This window comes from Pholcus phalangioides, unplaced genomic scaffold (assembly GCF_987345545.1).
Source record: "Pholcus phalangioides strain wild (caught in Gottingen) unplaced genomic scaffold, Ppha-v1.0 ptg000002l_1, whole genome shotgun sequence".
Lineage (NCBI taxonomy): Eukaryota > Metazoa > Arthropoda > Arachnida > Araneae > Pholcidae > Pholcus > Pholcus phalangioides.
This window is the reverse complement of record NW_028301595.1, coordinates 1,401,787-1,427,211: the sequence shown is the minus strand read 5'-3', so window position 1 is coordinate 1,427,211 and position 25,425 is coordinate 1,401,787. Positions and strand designations below refer to the sequence as shown.

General features: G+C 37.2%; 1 protein-coding gene across 2 annotated transcripts in view; it reads right to left on the bottom strand.

The window, feature by feature from the left end:
- The window catches only part of pds5 (cohesin associated factor B pds5), an 83,872-nt gene that overhangs the window by 56,853 nt on the left and 1,594 nt on the right, over nucleotides 1-25,425 (bottom strand). For both annotated transcript variants that reach the window (XM_089236833.1, XM_089236838.1), the window contains exons 2-3: nucleotides 21,515-21,618; nucleotides 14,560-14,757 (exon numbers count right to left, since the gene is read on the bottom strand). In XM_089236833.1, the coding sequence (XP_089092959.1) occupies nucleotides 14,560-14,757; nucleotides 21,515-21,613 (297 nt within the window). In that variant the 5' untranslated portion in view covers nucleotides 21,614-21,618. The remainder of the gene's footprint in view (nucleotides 1-14,559; nucleotides 14,758-21,514; nucleotides 21,619-25,425) is intronic.

The following is a 25,425-nucleotide window of genomic DNA, read 5'->3' as shown; positions in this document are numbered from 1 at the left end:
TTAAAAGGTGCAGCTGCGCTTGATTATTAGTGCTCGATTATTACATAAGTTTAATTTCCTTCTGTAGTCATATCTATTATTTTTTTCTGATTTCCATGCAATAACTTTTTATCCCATTCTTGTATCTTTCATGTTTTCATAAATCTAATATCTAACCTCAAGACAGTTCAGTTTCAATTGTTTGATAACCTGATATCAGTCATATAACCCTTTGCACATACTGTTTTGAATTTCAAAATTTTATATTTAATGTAATTTTAATATTATAATATAATTTATATAATATAAAGTTTATTATGTTTACAAAGTTTATTGTTGTAGTGTTAGTGTTTTGAGATAGTTAGCTAAGTTGTTAGTTAGTTAGAGTCGATAGTTAGTTAGAGTTGTAATTCTAATAAGTATAAATTGTACTTCGTAGCTTAATACTTTTTTTAGAGGGTGTTGTATTCTTTATATACATATTTATTTTATTCTTCGTGATTTAGTGCTGAGCATTCTACTTTACGTAATTTTTTCGTATAATCTCTTACGTATATTTTGCATAGTAATGTATTTTACATTATTTTAATTTCCAGTTAACGTTTCTCATTTTCGTAGTGTTAAGTATTATTATTATTATCTAGCTTTAGCAATAGTGTTAGTATGCCTCGACCTCGACTAGTGTTGTGTAGAGCTTGCGACGGGAGGTTTCCCTGGTCTAGGGGTATAGTAGCTGATAGTTTCAATTGTAAGGGGTGCTTGGATAGAAAAAGGCTGGAACACGAGGTCGAAGCTTTACGGGAAAAAGTTAGGGTGCTAGAGGGTCCGGTTATAACGGACCCTCTGGTCGTCGAGCCACCTTTGATGAAGAAGCAATCTCCACGAACAACGACATTTTAGAGGGCGAATGGGTGGTCGTGGATGAGGTAGAGGGGGATAGTGATAGGGGTTTAATCATCGGCGATTCTATGGTTAGGGAACTTGGGAACCGAGTGTGTAGGGATTTTCAGGGTTTCGAGCGCTGTTGTCTTCCTGGGGGGAAGATTGGCAACGTTCGAGACGTTTTTCATCGCCGAAAGTTGCCCTTGCGGGTGATTCTGTACAAATCAGGTATCGGAACAAATCAGGTAGGAGCGAATATTAGTGAGTCTCTGTCAGAGTACCGGGATTTACTATTATCCGCTAGGGAGGGGGGTTCAGATGTGGCAGTGATTCCAGTGCTGCCAAGGGGTAGTAGGGGATATAGGAGTAGGATCCACCAATTCAATATAGGCCTGAAGGACATTTGCTCCTCACTTGGGGTCACGTTCTTGGAGCTTCCCGCATTTACCGATAGGTGGCTTCGTTCGGATGGGATCCATCTAAATAAGAGAGGGGTCTGGGAGGTTTACGATAGTCTTAGGTCAGGTTTTTTACTCCCAGACCACGTAGTCGGGAATGCGGGTTAGTTAATGATAATCACAACAGTACTGACGGGGAATTACCCACCTCTGACTTGGATGGCTTCTCGATTGACAACAAACCACCGGGCAAATTAAAATGTGTGTTAATAAATGCCAGGAGCTTGGGTAACAAGAAAGATTTTTTAGAAACTATGATAGTTGTGGAGGACTTGGATCTTATAGCCATTACAGAATCTTGGGCAAACGATGGGGATGAATCTTTCTTACACATCTCCGGATACGATACTTTTTTGAGAAATAGATCTGATAGGAAAGGGGGTGGAGTGTTGATATACGTGAAATCATGTTTGAAGGCTAGAGAGTGTAACGTACAGAGAAGTGATATTGAAACCATATGGGTTGAACTTGAGAACAAAAGATGTCATAAGCTTATTGTTGGGGTTTGTTACAATCCACCGAATAGGGATCAAAACTACATCGCCAAAATGCACGATGAAATTTCCTACATGTGTAAGCGAAAGAGGGTTCTCATACTAGGGGATTTCAATTACCCGGGTATTGATTGGGAGAACCTTTCATCTGGAAATCAGTATGAAAGAGACTTTCTTAAGTTGGTGCTCGAAAATTTTTTGTATCAGCATGTATCAGAAGCCACTAGGGGTACTGCTATTTTGGATTTAGTTCTTACTAGTTCTGAGGATCTAGTTGAACATGTTTCGGTGGGGGAAGAGTTTTCTTCCAGTGATCATCGTATCGTCAGATTTCACTGTAACTTTTCCTCGGGTAAGGTTGATAACAAAAGATTGGTTCCTTGTTTTCGGAGAACTAACTTTGATGTTTTGCGAAGAAGGTTAGCGGAAGTTTTCAAAGACCGGTTGGAATCAGTAGGGGTGGTAAGTCAATGGGAAGAATTTAGTACGAAGCTGTCCTCTGTTTTGCACGACGTCATACCCTTTGTTCGAAAAAAGCGTGTTTGTACATCACACCCTCTATGGTTCACGGATAGCGTGCGGAACCTTTATCTTGAAAAGAAAAGAGCATTCAGAGAGTATAAAAGTGGACGAGGTGACCTATCACTGTTTACTGATAAAAGAAGACTGTTGAAGAAAGCGATAAGGGATAGTAAAAAGCAAGTTGAATCTAGGTTGGCAGATAACATTGGCTCTGACCCAAAATCATTTTTTCGATACGTCAATAATGGATGTAAGGGGACAGTTGGCCCCCTCTCGATAGGAGGCTCAAAAGTAGAGAGCAATGTAGGCATGTGTAGTGCTTTCAATGACTTTTTCGCGTCGGTTTTTAATGGAGATAATGATATTCGATATACGGGTGTTGCATGGGGTAATAAAACGCTCAACGATATTCAAGTGGAAGACGTGGAGGTCCTAAATCTTCTAAGAAATGTATGTGCAAGCAAAGCACCAGCACCAGATGATATCTATCCCAGGGTTCTCAGGGAAGGTGCTAATGAATTGTTGGGGCCAGTCGCACAGATATACAGGAGTAGTGTTGCTGAGGGTATCGTCCCGAGAGATTGGAAACTGGCTAACGTTGTTCCGATATTTAAGAAGGGTAGTAGAGAAGTGGTGTCTAATTATCGTCCAGTGAGTTTGACGAGCTCCCTCTCGAAAATTTTGGAAATTATCATCAAAAGGCAGTTTGTGAAGTGGATAGACGAGAATAATGTATTGTCGGATAATCAGCATGGGTTCAGGAAGGGGAAGTCATGTGTAACTAACCTCCTTTGCTTCTATGATTACGTGACTAAGGCTTTGGGTAAGAGCAAAAATGTCGACGTTGTTTACCTTGATTTCCAGAAGGCATTCGATCGGGTCCAACATGGCAAACTCTTGAAGCGTTTACACGAGATTGGAATAGGGGGCAACTTGCTGAATTGGATAGAATCGTGGTTAAGAGATAGGTCGCAACGAGTTATGGTGAACGGGGAATTCTCTGGTTGGACAGACGTCACAAGTGGAGTTCCTCAGGGAAGTGTCCTTGGCCCCATACTTTTTTCACTTTTTATCGATAAACTCGATCAGGGTATCGATGGAATTACTAGCAAATTCGCAGATGATGTGAAGCTAATGGGGGTAATCGGGAATGAAAGCGATAGGGAGTTGCTCCAGACCAACTTAAACAAGATTGCAGCATGGGCAAATGAATGGAGCATGACGTTTAGCGTAGATAAGTGCATGGTCGCTCATTTTGGTTCGAACAACCAACGGTTCTCTTACGAGTTGAATGGTGTCACTATCCCGGATGCAACTAGAGTCACCGATTTGGGAATTCTCATTGACGAGCGACTTAAGTTTTCTGAACATTGTTCAGCGGTTGTCAAAAAATCGAATAGAATGCTTGGTCTCATTTTCAAAAAGGTCTCTTCGCGTTCTCCTAAAGTCATTCTTCCTCTTTTTCGAGGCTTAGTTCGTCCTGGACTGGAGTATGCTGTAAGGTTTTGGAGACCATACCTACAGAGGGACATAGACTTGGTTGAAGGGGTGCAGAGAAGAGCTACGCGTGTCCTTATTGGCACACAGGGCTTGAGTTATGAAGAAAGACTTCATTTTTTGAATATGTTTACATTGGATGAACGCAGGTGTCGAGGAGATATGATCGAAGTGTTCAAAATTTTCAATGGGATGGATAGGATGGACCATGAACTTTTAGTACACCGCCAATCGACTGCTTTTACAAGGGGACACCAGTATCGATTGGTGAGGGACAATGCAAGGTTATGGTGTCGCAGGGAATTTTTCTCCAATAGGGTTGTTAATAAATGGAATAGCTTACCCCCGGAGGTAGTAAATTGTAACACAATTGACACGTTTGAAAAGAAATACGATAAACATGTTGGGGTGAATCGAGAAGCTATCCATTCTTAGAATAAGACAACCATAAGTAATCTTTATGGGCATCGTATAATATTTTATCATGTGTATATATTGTTTGTAATTTGTGTTAATTGCATTTTTAATTGGGTTGCTGTATTTTTGAAACATATGACAACCATATTTTTATGGGCATCTTTTTATCAGCCACCTCGTTGGGCATTTTGCCTGTTGTGGCGTTGTATTTGTATTTGTATTTGATTATAGAAATTACCTCTTCATCAAATTGTAAAGTTTTTCACTTAGTTATAAATATGAGTTTTTGGACAGATTAAGACAGTTTTGGACAGGAGGGTTTTGGACAGTACGATTTTATATTTTACCGTACTATCCAAAATCTTGCATCATCTGCATTGTTTATGCCTCTTCATGCCTTAAAAATACAGAAGACAACTGAATGCCATTGGGTAGCATCAGAATCACCAAACTTAGAATAGGCCTATGTATCCAACTGCTTTGTAATGCAAACTGTTGTTTCACCTATTTGCACCATAATTTTGAATGATGAATGCTAGTTACTGTCCAAGACCATGAAGAGTAATAAATACAAAATTATTTTTTTTTCAACCCGCAGAAGTTTTTAATGACTACTATACTTATTGAACCCTCAAACTAAGCAAATGAAAAACTAATAAATCAAATGGTCCACATACATCCCGTCCCCAAATAACCTTTAAAGAGATACAATTTCTGCTTTGGCAGAATCATTAATTGTAATCTCCAACATTTGTAATATTTGGCAATATATCAAGGATTCCCTGCTCAATTGAAATCAATTACATAAATTTTGTTGATAGAATTTGGTAAAAAGTATGACAAAACCGAGCAAGTAGGACATTTTACTGAAAAGTAGGACGAGTGGGAGCCCTGAAAATGGGTGCTTGTTGCACACCTCTAGCCAGTTTAATTTCTGACCTCACAGCAAAAAATCATGGCTCTTAATTAATATTCTTGTACTGAAATGGGTATTCTACTACCTCTCTAATATTTGGTCTAACTTTTTGAAACACCCTGTATTGTTTTAAAATAAAAAAAAACATTCAGAAAGTGACAAAAAATTTATAAAATGAAAAATAATTTACACTTTTCATGTTTCCAACCCTTTGCATATACTGTTTTGAATTCCAAAATTTTATTATATTTAATGTAATTAATAATATAATCTATATATATAAAATTGATTTTCTGTCTGTCTGTGTGTGTTCTCTATGCAAATCTACAATTTTAGATTGATCATCGCCAAATTTTGCATATATACCAAATGGGACCCGACTTGAACGATAGGCTACTTTAAAATTTCGTCAGCCCAGGGCAAATGCCCCAAATGGGCAAAAAACTGTCCGGCAACAATGGTTTTTGGGCCTCAACAATCACTTTCCGAACGTTTACTTTGGTTACCATGGTTCCCTAGCAATGTGTTTCAGACGTGTATATGCCTTTACAATGGTTTGTCACTTCTTTAATCCTGTTAGTATATGTATAATAGTTTATGCCTTTATAATGGTTTGCCAATACTTTCAATACTACACAATACTACTATTCAATACAATTACATTTCAATACTCTCAGTAGTGAGGCTTTTCGAATAGACGTCATAATCATCATCAGCATCGCTTTGAGGGTCAGGAAAAGGGTGAGACTCATAGAAATCACTGTTAAAATTGCCGATTTTACTGTAGAAATGCTGAAATTTGGTGGGGTTTTCCGCCACATCAATAATTTTAAAAATTGTATAGAATTCCCGATTTCTGAAATATTGTGTTTGCTTAGAGGTATACTAAGCCCAGGAGATTGAATATGAAGTAATTAGCCGGACCTACTTTTGAGTTGTGTATTCATGTAATAACATTGATTTCAACTTTTTATTTATATCTTCTCAAGCATGAAAAATTAATGTCTCCGTATTATCTTCTGATATTCAACTGCATCAATTCATACAGTTTAGGTTGTTTTAAAATTCATTATGGGCCCATAAAAAGTACATCGAAAAAATTCCACAGCTTTAATTAAACATTTTTGAAAGCTGAAACAGGCAGATAATTAACTTGAAGTTTGGGGGGGGGGGAATAGAAATACATAGCGCCCCTTAAAAAAGGAAAGAAAAGTGTATATTCATTTCTATGTTTCTTTAAATCTAGATTTGTTTATTTCATGAGTCGCACAGGAAGTCGCCATATTGGATAACTTGGACACGGTTTGCATGTCCCTCAAAGAAAGAGGGAGATATCACGTGTTTCTAACAGCCTCATTGAAGAAAACCCGGGCAGCGCCGGGTATTATAGCTAGTATAATTTATATAATATAAAGTTTGATTGCAATTTGATAAAGAGGTAACTTCTATAATCAACGTTTTTCACTTATAGTTATAAATAGGAGGTTTTGGACAGTTTTGGACAGGAGGGTTTTGGACAGCACGGTAAAAACCTTGCCAACCCTGAATATAACATATATAATCTCAAATATCCCAGCTAACGGTGGGGCGAAGGTGATCGCGGATAACTGGAAAACACGATTAAACTGCCAGGGTGAAAAAATTTTAAATAACAAAATGGCAAAAGAAAGTAGGCCCACAGGGCATCCGTGATTAAAAGACCTTATTTTAAAGTAGCCTACAAGCAAAAGCAGTCATCAGAAAAGTGTGAATTTTTGTGGAGGACTTCACGAAGTGCTGGGAATTAGTTTCGGGGAGGGGGAAATTGGCTGCACATGTTGCCACAAGAGAGCATTTAATTTTTAATACCTGTAGTAAACATGAAAATTTATGTGATGTCACACAGCAGCTGTTATAAAACCTAGAAACATTCGCAGAGATCTTGTTTCTCAATGTGTTTGCTGATCACACTGGCAATAAGTTTATGCGAGATCAAGCTTTCTTGGTTAAAATGTTTTACCAAAACAGCAATTCCACAGTAACTGCTCTATGGTAATATCAGACTTGGAAGAGGATTTGAAAAGGTCCAATGAATGTTAAAAACCTTCGCAGTATGATAACAAAATTTTAAACCACAGGATCATTGGCTGTTCGTCCTGAAAGAGGAAGAAAGCCTGTTTCTGTAGACACAGAACAGGAGGTTTCGCTTCAGGTGGAAGAGAGCAGAGCTTCAAATTCTCGTGGTAGCACTAGTGTCAGGCGTGTAGCACAGGCATTTGATAGGCCACGTTCAACTGTCCATAAGATCATGTGGAATATTCTCCAATATTATCTGTAAAAATTTTCACTTGTACAGCGGTAGCTTCCACATGATTATGACGTTTGACTCTGGTTCTCACTGCAGTTTCTAGCTTGTGTTGAAGTCAATTCAAAATGGTCTTGGCATATCCTCTAGACAGAAGAAACACATTTTCATTTGGATGGTGCAATCAATACTCACAACTGTCACATTTGGGAACCAGAAAATCTGATCTCTATCTCTCTATCTTAGAGGTTCCGTTGCATTCACCAAAAGTGACGGTATGGTGCGAATTTACATCATCATTTATTCTCGGCCCCTACTTCTACGAGGAGTTACATTCTACAGTCCAGTGACATGTTCAATCCCCTAGAAGCGATATGCATTGCTGTTACAGAACGAAATTGTTCGGGCTCTGCAAGCACGTCACTGCCTTGCAGACACAATCTTTATATAAGACGGAGCTACTCCACACATTGCAGTGCGTGTTCAGAATGTTCTTGAAACACATTTTACAGAAGAATGTGTCATCGGTCGCCACTTCCCTAATCTATGGCCTCCCTGATCCCTATACTTTAATCCATGAGATTTTTGGCTTTGGGGGCATTTGAAACGTCTGGTAAGTCGTGACAATCCAAGAACTTTACCTGACCTTAAGGGCAGCATTTCACACCACGTGCGAAACATTTCCTTGCGCACACTTCAGTTAGTTGTGGAACATGCCATCTTGTGATTTCACACAGTATCTGAAAATGATGGCCGTCATGTGGAACATGTTTTGTTGCAGTAATAATTGTAAGTGTTTAACAATTGTTAAACTTGTAAACGTTCACCTAATATGTCATTTCACAATAAAATGGCCTCTGGTGGCGACATGTGCAACTAATTTTTTCCCCTGAAACGAATTCCCATCACTTCATGAAGTCCGCCACAAAATTTCACAATTTTTTGATGACAGGTTTCGTCTGTAGGCTACTTTAAAATAGGGTCTTTTAACTATGGACGCCCTGTATTTATGTACATTTCACCTGTTTAGAATGCCTATTTAGTGTATATATATATATTCATATCATGTATGCAAAAAAATCTAATAAAAAATTACACTTATTTACACAGTTATTACCACTATGACACAAAATAAAGTGTTCCAGACTCTGCCACAAAGCTGGGCTGGAAGAGATCTCCGCAATGGGGATAAGTCCAGTGGCACAGTTCTGGCGTATGTTCATTCAGTTATTACCACTAATAAACGGTGAGATTCACTCATTTCAGAAATACAGTAGAATCTTGATCATCCGGGATAATGATCGTATAGGTGATCATGGACAACTGAAAAACATGGTTATCCTTTCTGTCAGCCATTTTGCACAGTTCTAAAATGTACAATGAGAATAACACAAACAAGAAATACCACTGGTTCAACCAATAGGTCCTGCAGTCACACGTCTGAAGTTGCACCATCCTTGTGCCTTGTGTTTAAGTTATAAAAGAGCACACAATACATTTCTGCTAACACCCCCCCCCCCCTATACATGAGAAGCTTTTTCTTGATTGCCTGTAATTGGCTGTGAATCTTCTACTGTCCATCGTCCCTGGACAATGTTCAGTTCTCATTTGTGGCTGGGATTACCATTTCAAGGCATTAACATGGGGCTTCAGCTCTGAGAATGGGGAGGGAAGTTCTGTAAAAGAATGAAGAAATCCAGCAGTTCTACGATATGGAAATGTTTGTTTTCAAGCCGAACTAAACTTTTTTTGTAACATGGTTAATCCACGACTGGATAATCATTGTTCTACTATAGTATTTAATTCAAGTTCATCTGTTGGAAGTCCTTCGTGTTAAAAGACGAATGCATTTGTTTCTCGGGTAGAGATACACCATCGAAAAAATTCAAATGAACCCTGGTTCATACCAAAAATGACAGGGGAAAATTGACTCTGACTCATGCACATGGTAGAAGCAAAACTAATGTTCACGAAAATTATATGCATGAGAACAAATTCTGACATGTTCAAGCACACAAAGAGTACAGAAACAAGTTAAGATTTACACATTTTCTTTAAAAATGTAATTTCCTTATGGTATCTCATGATTTATAATCCACGGATGCGAACTTTGACACTTGGAGAAAAATATGATTAGATTATTTTTAAACATATTTTTTATTTTATTTTATTTTATTTTATTTATTTTAGTGTTTGAATTCTTCATCAGTAGTTCATGATGCAACTACAAAGTAATCTCAAACACTTTTGACTTGGTGGAGGGGCCCTGGGCAGGGAAAAGTAAACAGAAGACCTCAACTTGGGAAAGAATGTCTAATATTTTTCACCAAAGATATTTTGTTTAAATTTCAAGCCCGAAATTATTAAAGTCCATGCTTTCTACGATTATTATCAGTGCCCGTTGCACTTTGACTTGATTAATTTGATTCTTCGATTTACACAATTTTTGATTTCCTTGCACTATATGTAATCTTTGATATATCAAATTTTTGTTTTGCCGGATATGCCCGGGGGCGAAGTGCTTACGTTGCTTCTTGCGATACAGCTTGGGTGTCTCGCGGTTTGTCCAGTTTCTCCAATGGAGCCCAGGCAGAAATGAGATCTAGCCTGAACAGTCCCCAACGTTCCAAAATCCTTATTCGGCAAATGAACTTCCCCAGCGTAACTTCCGTTACTTAAACTGTTCCGTTTGCAGGGGTGCAAGCGTCCCTCATCTATTTTGGAGCAGAAACTTTCATTTTTGGAGTAGAACTAAAAACTAAAAACTACTTCTAAATTAATTTCCTTCACAAATTAAAGCCAATTTAAATTTTTTCTGAAGTACCTCATCTGTCACTACTAAAACATGAATTACTGAAATGACGAATAAAAATTATTAGACTCTTTTCAAATTAAGCACCATGCATACTGAAAACCTAGGCAGCAAGAATTTCTCTGCTTGAACACCAAATCTTATTCATCCTGATATGGCAAAAAAAAAAGTGCATGTAGAATATAATAAGGGTTTCTGTGAAAAAAGTTAGCTTCTCACAGAATTTAAAGAAATGATTAAATTTAAAAGTGAAATGAAAAAAATATAAATACCTTATTTACTTAAACAATTTCTCAACATAATAGCATGTTAATAAATTAAAGAAAAAATTTCTGCTGTTTTTCTCAGCCTGAAGCCCTTACAATATTTTCTATACGAATCAAGAGTCGCTTTCAGAAGTTCAACATCTTAATGACAATTTTTTTCGAATTTTTCATGCCCTTGAACATAAGATTTTGTGTGTCTTATTCTTTTAAAGCATTGGATAGACAGATTTTCCGCTGTTCAAACAGACTTTTGTTAACATTGAACTCTCTTTCACTGTCTGCATTACCATGTGCTAAAGATTAAAAAGCCTCCACCAAAACTGGCAAAATTGGGAACTTTGTGCTGCTTTCAAGGTTACAAAGTTTCAATATGTCTGCCCAATATCCATCTATTCTTTGAACTGATTTCACTTCTTCTAATTCTTTGTATTGTGGTGCAACCCATTCATCACTCATAATTGATAGTTCTGTTGGCGATACAATGTTAAGCAACATCCTAGCAATACGTGAAGGAGTAATGTACAATCCCAGCAATGCACGAGAGGGAGTGCAAAAACCAAGAGCGGGTGCAAATACTTCATTCTCTCCAACATGTTTTGGAAAGGTAGAACATTTATATATATAATTGGTATCTCACAGAAGTTATGTATATATAAAATGAGCATGCTCCTAGTATAAACTCCTTCCTTTGACTATTGTTAAGAGCAGCCCCTCCCCCACCAATGCAGGGGCAGAACTTGCGGATATATTGGGCGCTGCTCTAGGAGAGGTGCTAAATGGAGTTGAAAGGGTGAAAAAAGCTTTGTCGACCAAAAAAAACATTGTCAGTAACAGCAAAAATAGGTTCTGCATGGGTAGGGATTTTTTCCTCGAGCCGGGCCCTGTTCGCCAAATTTGGATTTTCGCGATGTGAAATTGTCACAATCGGCAACCGCAGACGATAACCACACAACAGCATAGTGGCTAGATGACAAAACTATGGATATTTTAGCTGGAGTTTTTACAGAACCCGTTTTTTCCCAATGATCTCCGAAAAATTTCGGTAATTTAAACGAGTAAACCAATGTCCCTTTTTGATTCTTCGCAAAGGTGCGGGCGCAATCTTGCGGGAAATAAAGCAAATTTACGGCGTAGATACGCTGTCTTTGAAAGCAGGTTGGTAGTGGAGAAATTACCGTTATTTTCAGTATATAACCCGAAGGAGAAAAACGCTCTTCGAAATCGGAAAATTCGACATATTCATTCAGAGCCTTTGATAGCCCGCGGGTTATACCAATAAAGGTACGGGACCGTTATTGGACTACTTCAAAGTAGTACTACTTTCCAAGGTCACGAGATGATGCGATTGTGGTAGATGGTGGGAAGTGAAAAAAATTGAAGTTTCCCTTCCATATCTTTTTCCTTGTCTCGGAAAGAACGCGTCCTGTGAACAAAATTTTCATGCTTCTTTTTCCTAAATTCCAGGTATTTGACGCACTACGTGCATTAGCGGTACCTCCGCGAACCACAAACAAGAATTGGCGCAAATGCACAGGGATTCATCGCCTTAGCGCATCATGTAGCAAGAAAACCATTTCGGCGCAGTTTGGCGCAGCTCTTGCACCCCTGCGTTTGGGTACATAGGATTTAATGGTGACTTTTAAGCATATGACAATGTTGTCAAGAAGCTCTTTTTTCAATGGGAGCCATAAAAATAGTCTGTTCCTCTTTCTCCAACTTTTTCATAGTGACGACTTAACTGAAATTAGCGATGAGTAAACGAGGGTTTAATAACATCGTGGTCTATGAGAGCTGGAAGGGTCTAAAGAAAAATGGTGACTTAACCAGAGTGACGACTTATCAGGGTGACAACTTAACGAGGTTTTACAGTATTTCAAAATAATGTTTAAGATGTTAAAACAAACTTACAAACCACTAGCATTAAAAATATAACTTTTCCTATACAAAGCAAAGTGCTAAAAAGATACATGCATTTTGATCACACAAGTAACCTAAATAACAAAGACGCAATTAACCAGAATTATACAGATGACCAGTATATACTCTGTTTGCTCTAACTTGGGTCCTGATGTAAATAAACCGCTGTACCAATTTTTGATATCACTCCGCATCCTTCATCTCTATTGGTTCTAATTTTACCCGCCCCTTCATTACGTGTTCCGAACACGTGCGTTTTTTTCTCAAACGCGAGATTGTAAATTCGTTATGAAGAATTTTCCTGGAAATTTTTTTTTCTCTGTTCTCCAAATTTTGTTGAAATAAAAACTGTTGATAACACTAATTAAAATAGAAAGAGGCATACACATCTCCCAAAAAAAATTTGATAAGGTATTCTGTCGTTATCATGGCACACTCCTCAAGAGTTGGGATGACAGGGCTCCAGCCTGGATATTGCCTGCGACAATTCTTGTCATTTTTTTTTTTTTTTACGATAAAAGTTTACTATATGGAAGGGCTGTTGAAAGATTGGTCTGAGGGCCCACCAGGGATCACAGCCTGGGGGGGGGGGTCTTGCGGCAGGATGTGGGGCCATGGTCGTTACAAAAGTTTGTGCGAGTTGTTTATTATTTAACGGCAGATAGTGAGAAAAAAAAAATCCTCATTTTTTTCTTATTACTTTTTTCTTCAGAATTTTACAATTTTATTTCTGAGCTAATTTACGCGGTATGATTTTCCTGGGCCGGATATGCTACCAATTATAACGCGAAACAAATTATGAATAACTTACCGTTGTGTTGCAGCTTTTTATTTTTCTTGCGGGTCTGTATAATTAAATATTTCATAATAATCCACTGGCTGTAGAAGTTCCAATTTGATGAGAGAGTCATCCACATTATTTACTTCAACCTGTTGTTGATATCCTGTTTTTTGTCAAGACAATTTCGGTTTTTTATCTGTGCGTAGGTTGCGAGCCATGACCCCCCAACATCCAGCAGCAGGAGCCCCTGGACTGGGATCTTTAATGGGCCCCGCAGGCCAGGCTTTCTCACCGGATCTATAGTGTCTGTCATAATGGGGCTAACTGAATCAAAAATGAGCATTACTCTTACGAACCAAAGAGTAATGCTCATTTTACCCCCCCCCCCCGTTCAGTGTACGTCAAAGCCTGTGGGTGAGAAAAAAAATCTTGTTGACAGCAACTTTGTTTATAGGAGTCCAGAGCAGCTGCAAAGAAATGCATTTTCAAATGGCTCTGCCAAACAAGATAGACACGCATATTTCATTTATGTCATCAAACGATAAAGAAGAAAGCTCTTTTTCTTGCAAGACCTCTTGAAGAAGCGTATACAAGTGTATATTAAATCTGTTTGTGAATAGGAATAATAATAATAAAATGAAATTTCCGTTTAAAAAGGGGACGGTAATGTTTGAGTGAGAAAGGCGTATGCTGTCAACACCCACCCTGAAGACATAGCAATGAATGAATGAACACCAGAACTTTGCCACTGGACTTATCCCGTTGCCGAGATCTCTTCCAGCCCAGCTTCGTGGCAGAGTCTGGAACACTTTATTTAGTGTAAAAAAAAAACAGCATACAAACTTTTTTACAACATATTTTCCCCGGACAATTGGGTACTGTCGCGATTAACAAATTTTGTGGTGATTACAGACGAGATGGGATTAGGAGTTGGAGAAGTTTCGGGGTTTAGTTAAGATGAATGTACACATATTAGGATGGAGGTATGTTTTAAAAGCAATTGAGCCCCCCCCCCCAGCCATCTCATCTGTTATCTTACACTTGCCATATTATATACACAGGATACAAAAAGAAAGAGAAATGAGAATCTTATTGGCTGAAGACATAGCAGCAAAAACGCTTTGACCGATCTTTAAAAAATATTTTTTCCAGCCTTCCAGATAAATTTGAAATAATATGGAATAAATATTTTAAAAAAATAAAAATTATGAGGTATTTTATGGTATGAGGGACAAACGAAAAAGGACTATATTTTTGGCGGTGTTGCACAGTAAGAAAAGGTGAAATGTTCTTCAACCAATCATTTTGGGCATCGCCCACGTGCTTTTATTTACCTTCAGTTGTTCAGGATCTTTGTACGGAGCATCTGGAGCATAAACCCTGAAGACATCAGCAATGCAACAGGCGATCAAAAGCCTCACATCTTTGCTTGGGTGCTCCAAGAACGGGTCCAGTGCCAGATGCAAAGCGAGGGGAATAAAACTTGAATTGTCTTCATCTTGGCTCATGTTCTGGAAAGCTTGAGCACATTCCTGTAATTAAAAAAAAAAAAAATATGGATACAATTGCAGAAACCGCAAATGGATTTCTAAACAGGCTTCAATAGAATAAAGGTAATAGGAAAGGTTGCTTGACATGAAAAATCATGGGTACTTTTAAAATATATGGGGGGGGGAAAGACCTTGACAAATTGAGAAAAGCATTTTTTTAAGGAAAATCGATCCAAAAATAGTGTTTCCCCCTTCCCCCCTTTCCTGGTGGATTTCTTATTTTAAGCATTTATGGACACTTTAGACTGCTGACATAAATTTCAAAAATTCTGTGTTAACTCCAGTCTTTTATTTAGTAATCATACATAGAAAACTTCAGTTCTTTTTTCCAATTTTTTTAGTGGGCATGACAAGTGGAATTGCCCTGAAAACAAATAAAATATATATAAATGGTGGCAAACAAATAAATCTGGGGGGAAAGAGTTGATGTGGAATGAAAAAGAAAACTATACAATCAAAATAAATTTCTCCAAACTGCATAATGGTCTTGAATACACCATAGCTGCCAACTTTTGAGAATGAAAATTAGGGAGGTTTTCACACAAATCCAAATTCCGTACAAAAATAAATGTAATTTTTGAAAAGCAATGTAAGGATTTTTTATTAACCAAAGTAAAATTGTAGAGATTTTTCCCTTTGCAAAAACATAACATCTTGCAAGCCATCGCAAACCAGTGGGTTAAATTACCCTTCTATTTTATAGTGTTTGCCAATACACAATTCAAGCATCGAAACTCAATTTTACTCGTTCAAATTTTGTCAAGGAATGAAAATACTTCTCCAAATTTATGCAGCGCTAATTTTTTGCATCTCACTGATTAAATAAATACCCCTCTTTTTACAAAAATACCTATTAAAATTTTGAAATGAAGTGAAATTACTCCTCAAAATGTTATTTTCGGATACCACTGATCATTACTACTGCTACTAAACTACCCATTCCCAACGAATTGCCATATCTTCGAATGTGGGTGTACATGTTGTGAACCAGACATGAAGTTTGTTACTGTGTAATGCTTGTTATGTGTGTTGCTGCCATCTACTACTACCAGTAAACTGTACTTGCACCTCGTACACATTCCTCTACAGAATTTCTGATGAATTGGTACATGCCAGAATGTGCCAGGGTTTAAGGTACGGTCGCATTTTATGAAAATGCGAAAGAAAACCATAGAATGCGAAAAAAGTAGCAACAACTTTCGCAAAAATGTGTACAGGAGGTACGCAACGAGTAGACGTCCAGCCATCAATCATTACATTAGCATTCAGGGGCGTAGCCAGAAAATTCGTTCGGGGGGGGACCAAAGTGATAGAACAATAGATTTGACCATGTTTTTCCCTTTTTTCTGCCATTTTTTCACATTTCGGGGGGGGGGGGACCAGACCCCCAAGTCCCCCCACCCTTCCCTTGTTAGCATTGCAGCATTTTGCCAAAGCTTTTCCCCTGTTTTCGCTTTTTTGCGAAAGGAATTTTTTATCCAGCTTAAACCCTGGAATGTGCATGTATGAGTTGTGAACCTGACGTGAAGTTAGTTTTTTTGTAATGCTTGTTATGCGTAGTGCTGCCATCTGCCACCAATATTTCTAATCATAAGTGAAGTGCAATGACTGAATAATTGTACCATTATATGTTTGTTGCTCTCTGTGGGGAGACTTTTTAAAGGAGGTCATTACTACTGTCAAATCAAATCACATCAACAAAAGAAATGGCCATCAGGCTCATGAAGACTTCATAGGACATATGGTCAAAGCAGATGCAAGTCATTTTGTTAATTTCGAAAGGCGAAAGACTAAATTGATGGTGGCTGTTTGGTGACTTTTGTGAAAGCCTAGTTAACCAAGCGAAGATCGAGATGTAGTTCAAAAAGAAAATTCTCATTCCTCTTTGGGGAATCGAACCACTAATCTCTCACTGTCCAGGCGTGTATTCAAACCATTGAACTACAGAAGACCGACAATTTCTTTCCTTGGAGCATATGTATGAATGCTGAACAGGACAGCACATGGACAGGCTCTTAGCTCAGCTAATAGTTCTTATGACATTAGCCCCCAGATGGCAGCATATAGAGAGAAACTATGATTCCCCACAGAGGAATGTGAATTTTCTTTCCGAACTAAATTAATAAACTATGAATTTATTGAAATATGAGAGGGAAAACGGTACATGAGCCGTGTTGTTGTCAGTTGGTGACCGAGATACTCCGTTGCGCACAGCCATCCAGGAGCGCCCACCTTGAAACATTGAGTTTCAATACCGACATGTTTACATGAAATACAATGGCAGCTACATGTGAAAGTTATACAAAATATGTGCAAATCGTAGATGCGCAGAAACATGCTATTGCAGGGTTCCCAGCAAAATCCACTTGATCATTTCCCTGACTCTCCCTGACCAAATTCAAAAATTTCCCTGACCAAATGCACGTACACTGTCACACGCATATATAATTCTAAACCATCTAATATCAGTAAATCAGTGATTCCCAACGTGGGCGTTAATGCCCCCTTGGGGGCGATGGAATGTTCCAGGGGGCAGTAGAAGCTACAGGTATAATATAGGATCCTATGGGTTAGATTGTGTTGGGGCGATGGGTGAAAAAAATTTCTGAAGGGTGGTGATGGGCCAAAAAAGATTAGGAAACTATGCTCTAAATTATAGTCGACCCCCCTACCCTGTATTTGTGGGGGTTACATTCTGGGGGTGGGGAAAATATGGAAAATTGCAAATAACTGAAACCATAGATTTTTTGTTTATTGAACATCATGAGAAGAGCAGGGTAACGCAAAATTATAAGGAAATATAAACGAGGGTGCAGCGATTGATTGTTGGTGATGTTTTCTGAAAGAACATTGTAATTTCTGTTTGCCGTTTCTTCTTCATATCATCAAGTATGTTCGAGTATGTTGACAAGACTTCCTCTACCAATTTTTCTACATGTGAAGAACGTAATATAGAGGGGATCTATGTCATGAAAATCATCTGGTGGTGAGCCACAGCAGCAACTGACTTACTTTCGCCAAGCATAGTCAATATATATAATTTTTTTTTTTTTTTTTTTGTATTTTCGGAGCATTATCAGTAGCACTAGACAAATGAGCCATCCTAAACAGGCACAACTCAAATTTTGTAAACAAAACATGTAAATGACGATTGCTGAGGAAAAAATCCAATAAAGGGAAAAAAACCACAAATACGGGAACCGCGAATACGGGGTGGGGAGACTGTATATCATTTCACGGTAATACACCATTGAAAAGCACATTACAGACAGATGCTAATATTTTGCCGCCACCACCACTCCTTACAAAATCAAACGGTGTATATGATATTGTACACAACACTAGTTTCCTTGGAAATTTCACAGAGATAACTGAATTCAAATCATTATTCAACATATAAAGGTTAAGGGCCCTTTCACGCGGAGCAGATGTGGACGCAGGTCCGGAAGAAGTTTTAACAATTGGTATATACAGAGCATTTCAGACGATGTGGAATGCACCCGCACCTTTGAAGTGTTCATGTGGGTTCGGACGGCATCCGCATGTGTCAAAACCTACGTGCGGGCTCCGCATCCGCACATACAAGTTTCGTACATTAGGTTATTTGGTACAGCTATTCACACGACGCGGATGCGGGTCGAATTAGTCCACATCTTTGGCTGCTTTTTCAAGATGACTTTGCATGGAATTTTTTAATTATTTGACATAAATATAAAAACACCATATGAAGGCCCCTGTGCATCAATAGGATGTACCCACATATATGTCTATCCCTCCATTTCCTTCTGAGATAAAGGAGATATAGTAACTTTAACTGCCTTTTGTCCATACTTTACAATTTTATATAATAAAACTTGCCAACAACGAACACTGACGGGACCAAAATTATAAGCCGTTCCGTAAAACAAATATAATTAACTGAATACTTTAATAACTTTTAAATTTAATTACAAATTTTTAATTTTTTCTTTTTAAATTTTTAAATTATTTTAAAAATATAAATATTTAAAATTGTTTTAAATATTTATTTATTTTTTATTTTTAAAACTAAATACTTTTATTAAACAACGTTATCCATGTACGACGTTCACTCAGGGCTGGATTAACACGTTTGAAAGTCCTAAGCACTTGAATAGTTTTGGTGTGTGTGTGTCCCACCCCCAATACCTACATATATACGTTACATGATATTGAGTCTATAAACTTAAAAAAAAAATGTGACTAATCTAAGGATGGGATTTCACTCTGAAGGTTTTATGAAAGTTATTTTATAAAACTTGAAAAAAAAAGCAACCAATAAATTTATCGGTTACATTCGGGAAAATGCAACCGATCAGCTTATTGGTTGCATTTGTAAAAGAATTATAAAATTTTTATAGTGTAATCCAGGCTTAACACAGAATCGTGATGTGAATATTTCTAAGCACAGACATTTTGAAAGTCTCCACCCTTCCCCCTTTTTCTACTTGCAAAGTCTTTGATATCTCCTGATATTTTTTTTTTTTTTTTGGAACATCATTGGATGTGTTTTTGGAATATTTTTTCATATTTTCTAAAAAGACAGATCTTAGATTTTTTTTCAAAACCTTTTGAAAATATTTTGAGCTATGTTCTCCCATTGACTAATTGTGACGATCAAACTGAAAAGGCATCTTTATGTTAAGATTAAACTATTAAGACTATTCTATGGGGCTCTAGATTAAACCAAAGAATAGGTTGCTCTAGGCTGCCTATGAGCACTGAATCAGGGGTGAAGGAGAAAAATAATTACAAAAATTGGGGAAAAAAGTTTTTATGCACAAATTTCAAACTAAAGATTTTTTAGAACTTTAGTGCTCGTGTGAAAGGGCATGCGGATCTGGTATCTGGACCCACGTCCGCTCAGTGTGAAATGGGCCTAAAGTTTCTCTACCCACAGGCCGGGAAAAAAAAAACAAGAAAATAAAATGTTTTTTCAGAAGAAATACAAAAGAAGTTAAGGGCTGGTATATTGGCTTTGCTTTCAACAATGGAAAAAGGAGGGTCTCTCCACTTTAGATCCCTTCATCTATTTACTCAGAGGGCAGATTGTTTCTTGGCCAACATTGTAAAATCCCTACTCTTCAACTGATAAGACATTTCTCTTAGTAGGGGATCTGGAGGAAAATGCTGATAAGGATTTTTTTTCCTCTCCCTGGGGATCTGAAAAATAATCTTCCATGGAAAAAAGTGAAGGTAAACCATTTGAATGTAGATTTATCCTCTGATTTTTTCCTCTTCAAATTTTCTCTGACTTTTCCCAAATATTTAGAATTTTCCCTGACTTTTGACAAATATTTCATATTTTCCCTGACTTTCCCTGACCGTTTTCCAATTCCCTGACTTTCCCTGATTCTCCCTGACTTTCCAGGTTACTGGGAACCCTGTATTGTACACTACATCTCGATCTCCACTTGGTTATCCATGCTTTCGTACTTCGTATGAACAGTGTGGAGAGTGACATAGTTTTTCTCTATATGTCGCCATCTGGGGCTAACGTTGTATGAGCAATTAGCTGAGCTAGGAGGCTGTCCATGCGCTGTCCCGTTCAGCATTCATACATATGCTCTAAGGAAAAAAATTGTCTGTCCTCTGTAGTTCAATAGTTAGAACACTCGCCTGGACAGTGAGAGATTGATGGTTCGATTCCCCCAAAGAAGAATGAGAATTTTCTTTCCAAACTACATCTGGATCTCTCCTTGGTTATCTAGGAGTTTGTACTTCGTATGAAGGTAATTTGCAAAATTTACAAATTGCATTATAATAATGAATATGACTAAATAATCATCTCGCATATTTGCCATGTAAATTTTTTCCCTGCGAACTAAGTTTTCAATCCCGGCAAACTTTCTATAATACAGTATTTACTGCCAAGGGTTATATAGAAGCAACATTTGATACCTTCGCCGACAATGGGAATATTTTTTTGAGCAAGATATATAAATCTTATATTTATAACCCCCAATTTCTCACATTTTTTCCCCAATCAAGAATGGCCACCCTAATCATAATGAAATAACTTTATACGCAGTATTTGATTGCATCTAACACTAACCCATCACTCAAAAAGTTCTGAATCGCACCTTCCATTGTTGCCATTATATTTATTTTCATACTCATAATAATTATTTGCTTTATTTATAATTCAGTTTATTTATATTAATAAAACAAATCCCTAATCTTAATTTAAATCAATGTAATATTTTGTATCTGCGTATATGTGTGTGTATGTATGTCATATTCATTAGATGATTTCTCTCTGTCTTGCGTTTTTTCATTGTTTTGTTTGTTACTTATTTATTTATTTTTATTTTTTGTCGTTTTTTTTCAATTATGATTAGTTCATTATTAATATTTACTATTTGTGTCTGAAAATTAACTCAATAATAATCGTGTCCACCAGTATGGATCGACAACGATCCCTTGGATGGATTTTCTTCGTTTTGCCAATGTAAGTTTTATGATGTGATGAATAAAATTGAATTTAATCTGATTACACTTTCCATCAAAAAAAGTCTTAAAAACGATCCAACCCAGGTTGTAACGACAAAATCTTCTATGTCATCATAACCAAGTTTATTTGTATATTCTTCAACATGCTAAAAAAGTCCATACAGTTATATATAGAAGGAGATGTAAGATATTACTAAGCAACAGCAAATGAGGTTAATTTGATTTCAAATATTTCATCCAAGTAAAAATGTAAGAGCTTTGAACAAACCTTAAGCCTCCGCACCAGATCATCTGTACTTAGGTCTGCAGTGATTTCCTTCACACCAGAAGGATAAACGATTTTTGTTTGTTTGGAAACCCTCGGCATTTTGCCTGTTCAAAATATAAAAACAAAAAACTTGTCATTTTTTATTTACTCTCACGCATATAATCACATATTTATGGAGGCGAAAAAAATTAATGAATACAAATTTTCTAGAGCTCTGAATAGTAAAAGTTTGGTTGATTTTCCTTATCTGTTGTAGAACAGTTAAAGAACATATTCTTAAGCATAGCTTGTGATTTCAATACATTATTTGCACGTTTTACTTTTCGTGACGAAAAATTCCAAATAACAGTGTGGCAATCACTGCACTCGATCAGAAAGGCAAACAAAATTGTGATGTGACATCGCAAAATCTCTTGGTATTGTCCATTCACTTGTCTCTGGCCAATAAATTAGTTCGAGGAGCTAGCTCAAGAAGGTGACCATCCATGTTGAGGAAGAAAAAGCAACTGTCAATAAAACTAGGAACTGAAAGCTCATCAAAAAAGTGTCATTCCGAATGCAAGAACCCAAAAGCAGAATATGTTGAAATCGGCAACATACGTTACAGAACAATCAGTGCTACTGCAGAACAATCTGGAAGAATTCTAAGAATAGCTCAGAAAACACTATTACGAGAATTTTTAATGCAGAACATTTCCAGTCAGCAGAGGGCTTGCTGCAAAACATTCTGCTTTGGGGGTGCAAGAGTCTCAATAAGAAAGATTGCCTGTGAAACTGGCAAAAACAGGGAATCTGTATGTTTGATAGCAAAACAAAAACTGAGACTGAAGGCTTACCAATTCCAAAAGTTTCAACAACTTTCTGTTGAAAATAAGTGAGTGTGGCTGAAAAGATGCCATGCACTGCCACATTGGACCGCTGGTAAACGATGGGAGAACATTCTTTTCACAGATAAAAAGCTCTTCACAATTAAGCAAGCACACAATCATCAAAACGATAGATACTGGTCTTCAGATATTCCAGGATCAGCAATCATTGTTTTAATGGCATCAAAACCCCCAAATCGTTATGGCTTGGGATGGAATCTAGTTCGATGGAGAGATACCTCTCATATTTTGGGGGGGGGGAAGGGTCAAAATCGATCAACAAGTTTACCAGAAAGATATTTCGCAAGCTCTTGTGCTTCCATGGTGTCAAAAGCACTGTGGAAAAGGCATCTGGACATTCCAATGAGATTCAGCACCAGCATGCAGATTAAAAAGTATCCAGCAGTGATGCAAGGCTCATTTTCCAGATTTCATCACAACTGCCAAATGGCTGCTATATTCCCCTGATCTCAATCCGATGGATCACCAAGAGGTCCATTTTAAAGAACAGGACTTGTGCTAAGAGCAACCAAAGTTTGGCATCATTGAAAGAAAACTCTGAATCAGGAATGGGATAAACTTTCCAACGAAGAGGTGCAGTGCAAAACTCAAAATTTTACGAAGCGTTTGAGGCTTTACAGCCAAAGGCTGCTACTTTAAATTCAAGTCAAAGTAATCGTAAACAAACGTATATGTTTGTAATCAGAATTATAAAAAAAACCATTATCTGGCAAAAATACTGTATACAGTTATTTTTTGTCACCCTGTAGTATAAGCGATTTTGATCGCTAATGCATCCTTTTGAATTAATGGATGAAAAATTTTCATTTAAGCATTGATATTTTTAATCATTCAGGCCTATATCCATCAACTCAGGCGAAACATTCTTCACAAAATCGCTCAGAATAACTTCATTCATTCGATATCTGGGAATTCTCAGATAACAAGACAAATGTTCAAGTTATAGAAAGGATCAGAACTTGGAAAATTGTATGAAAAAACTAGGCGCCTGTTGACGACTGGTGCTGCAAACAAAATATTTTATCAAACAATTTATGTGTGAATTATTTTCTTTCCTTATCCCAGATTTGACAATCTCTCCTGGAATGCACTGTCTTCCTATCTGTGTGGCCGGACGGGTTGCACAAGCCTATAGCCATGAGTCAGCCCTGTTCTTAGCAAAACGTTCATACAGAGAAATTCAGATTGTTTTTTGAACTAATATGATATTACTAATATCATATCTCCATTAGGGGAAAACAATTGAAGGCCTACTGCACAGCTTTGACAAACAAATGTATGAAAACGCTAAAAAAAATAGGCAGAGCTCGACAAATACCAAGCATCATGGATTGCATTAGGAGCCATTCAAGTATTACGTAAACAAATTTTTAGCCATTTTTGACCCCCCCCCCTTGTCAGCAAAATTTCGTCATCAGCTCTGCCCCTGCAAATCCTAACTCATATTTTCATAAAGGGTGGTTGATGACGTAAGCATTATCCAAACTCCCCCACACAACAAATCGGAACCCCCCCCCCATCAATGATGAGATAATACTTGAACGGCCCCTTAGTGCCTGAAATTTTCTATATGTGACTGCTGAATTGGTGTCTACGGATGGCACAAAACTTTTTTTTCTCATTATATAAGACTGAACAAATCCCAGGCAACTAAAAAATTTGTACTGATGCCTAAAATTCTCTTCATGTAGTTCCTAAATTGCAAGCTGAACGCAAAACAAAATGTTTGGAATTTATAGCAGCATATCTGCCAACATGAAAGAGGGTCATTATTCCCCAAAAAACTTAAAAGTAGAATTATTTTGGACATTTTTATTTGGGTAAAATTTTTTTGCGCCTAAAAAAATTGTACTTCCACCTAGATTTTTTTTGATTTGTCCAGCCCTGCATTTCAGTATGCTTCTTATCATGGAAAGAAAATTAAGTTCCGGAGAAGTCAGAAAAACATTGTTCAGAACCAATTTTTCTTGAACAAAAACCATGGTTGGCTCTTTTGGCTGACACCTAAATATGTTTTTAATTCGTCAAGTCCTGGCCAACTACAATGTATTTGAAGAAAATATCACAACTATGAGAATAAATAATTTCAGGGTTCGTGCTCATTTTCATAAAACAATTTCCCAGGGTTTAAAGTCAAATTTTCAAAAAATTCAACATAATTTTAAATAATCAAAAATTTTATGTAAATTAATTGCAGTTAATTATAAAATTAATTATATGAATTATAAAATTTTGTCATGACGAGCAGCGAGATGTCATGACGAAATAAAAGTGAAATCGTTAATGAATAATTTTGGCGATAAGTTGCCAAATGTAACAGCCGAAGACACACTTTACTCAAAGAAATGGCCTCCTCTCATTTTGCGCATGCGCGTGAGCCTATCAATTATCATAATAAACATCATAATCATAGATTATTGTTACATTTTTTTTATGCCTGCATTTATGCTTTCCAAATACACCTGATGGAAAATATAGAAAACTATCAAGGAATGCAAGATTTTCCTTTTCTGCAATATCAGTTTGAAAACATCACCTTAAAAATTTCTCTAACATCCATGTGAATTATTATAGGACGATGAGTGGGACATCACTAAAGTCAATGCCCATAAGATTCAAGCCTTCACTGTTGTTTCCTTTGTGGCATAATTAGTCAAAAGATGTAATTAGTTTTGCTGCATCACAATTCTCTGCAGTTGGCTTTCACGCTCACATTCATGATAGCGCTAGAACCGAAACGTATATCAATCAGGGGTTGTTTACAAAATTTCACATGCCTCTGAATAGCTTGTCTGCCCATGTTGCTCAAATTGAATGTTTTGCTGCAAAATGAGTCATGGCATACTTAGACCTTATTGGTGAGTAAATGTGTTTGATAACTTATGGACTAGAAGCCAGCTTCACTAATTAGGCCGTTGAAGATTCAGATTTTGATCCGCCCATTCTAGATTGGGAACAGTTTTCTTACCACTCATCATTTTTAAATAAAACAAACCATATGGAAATCTTAACATGCACATGCTT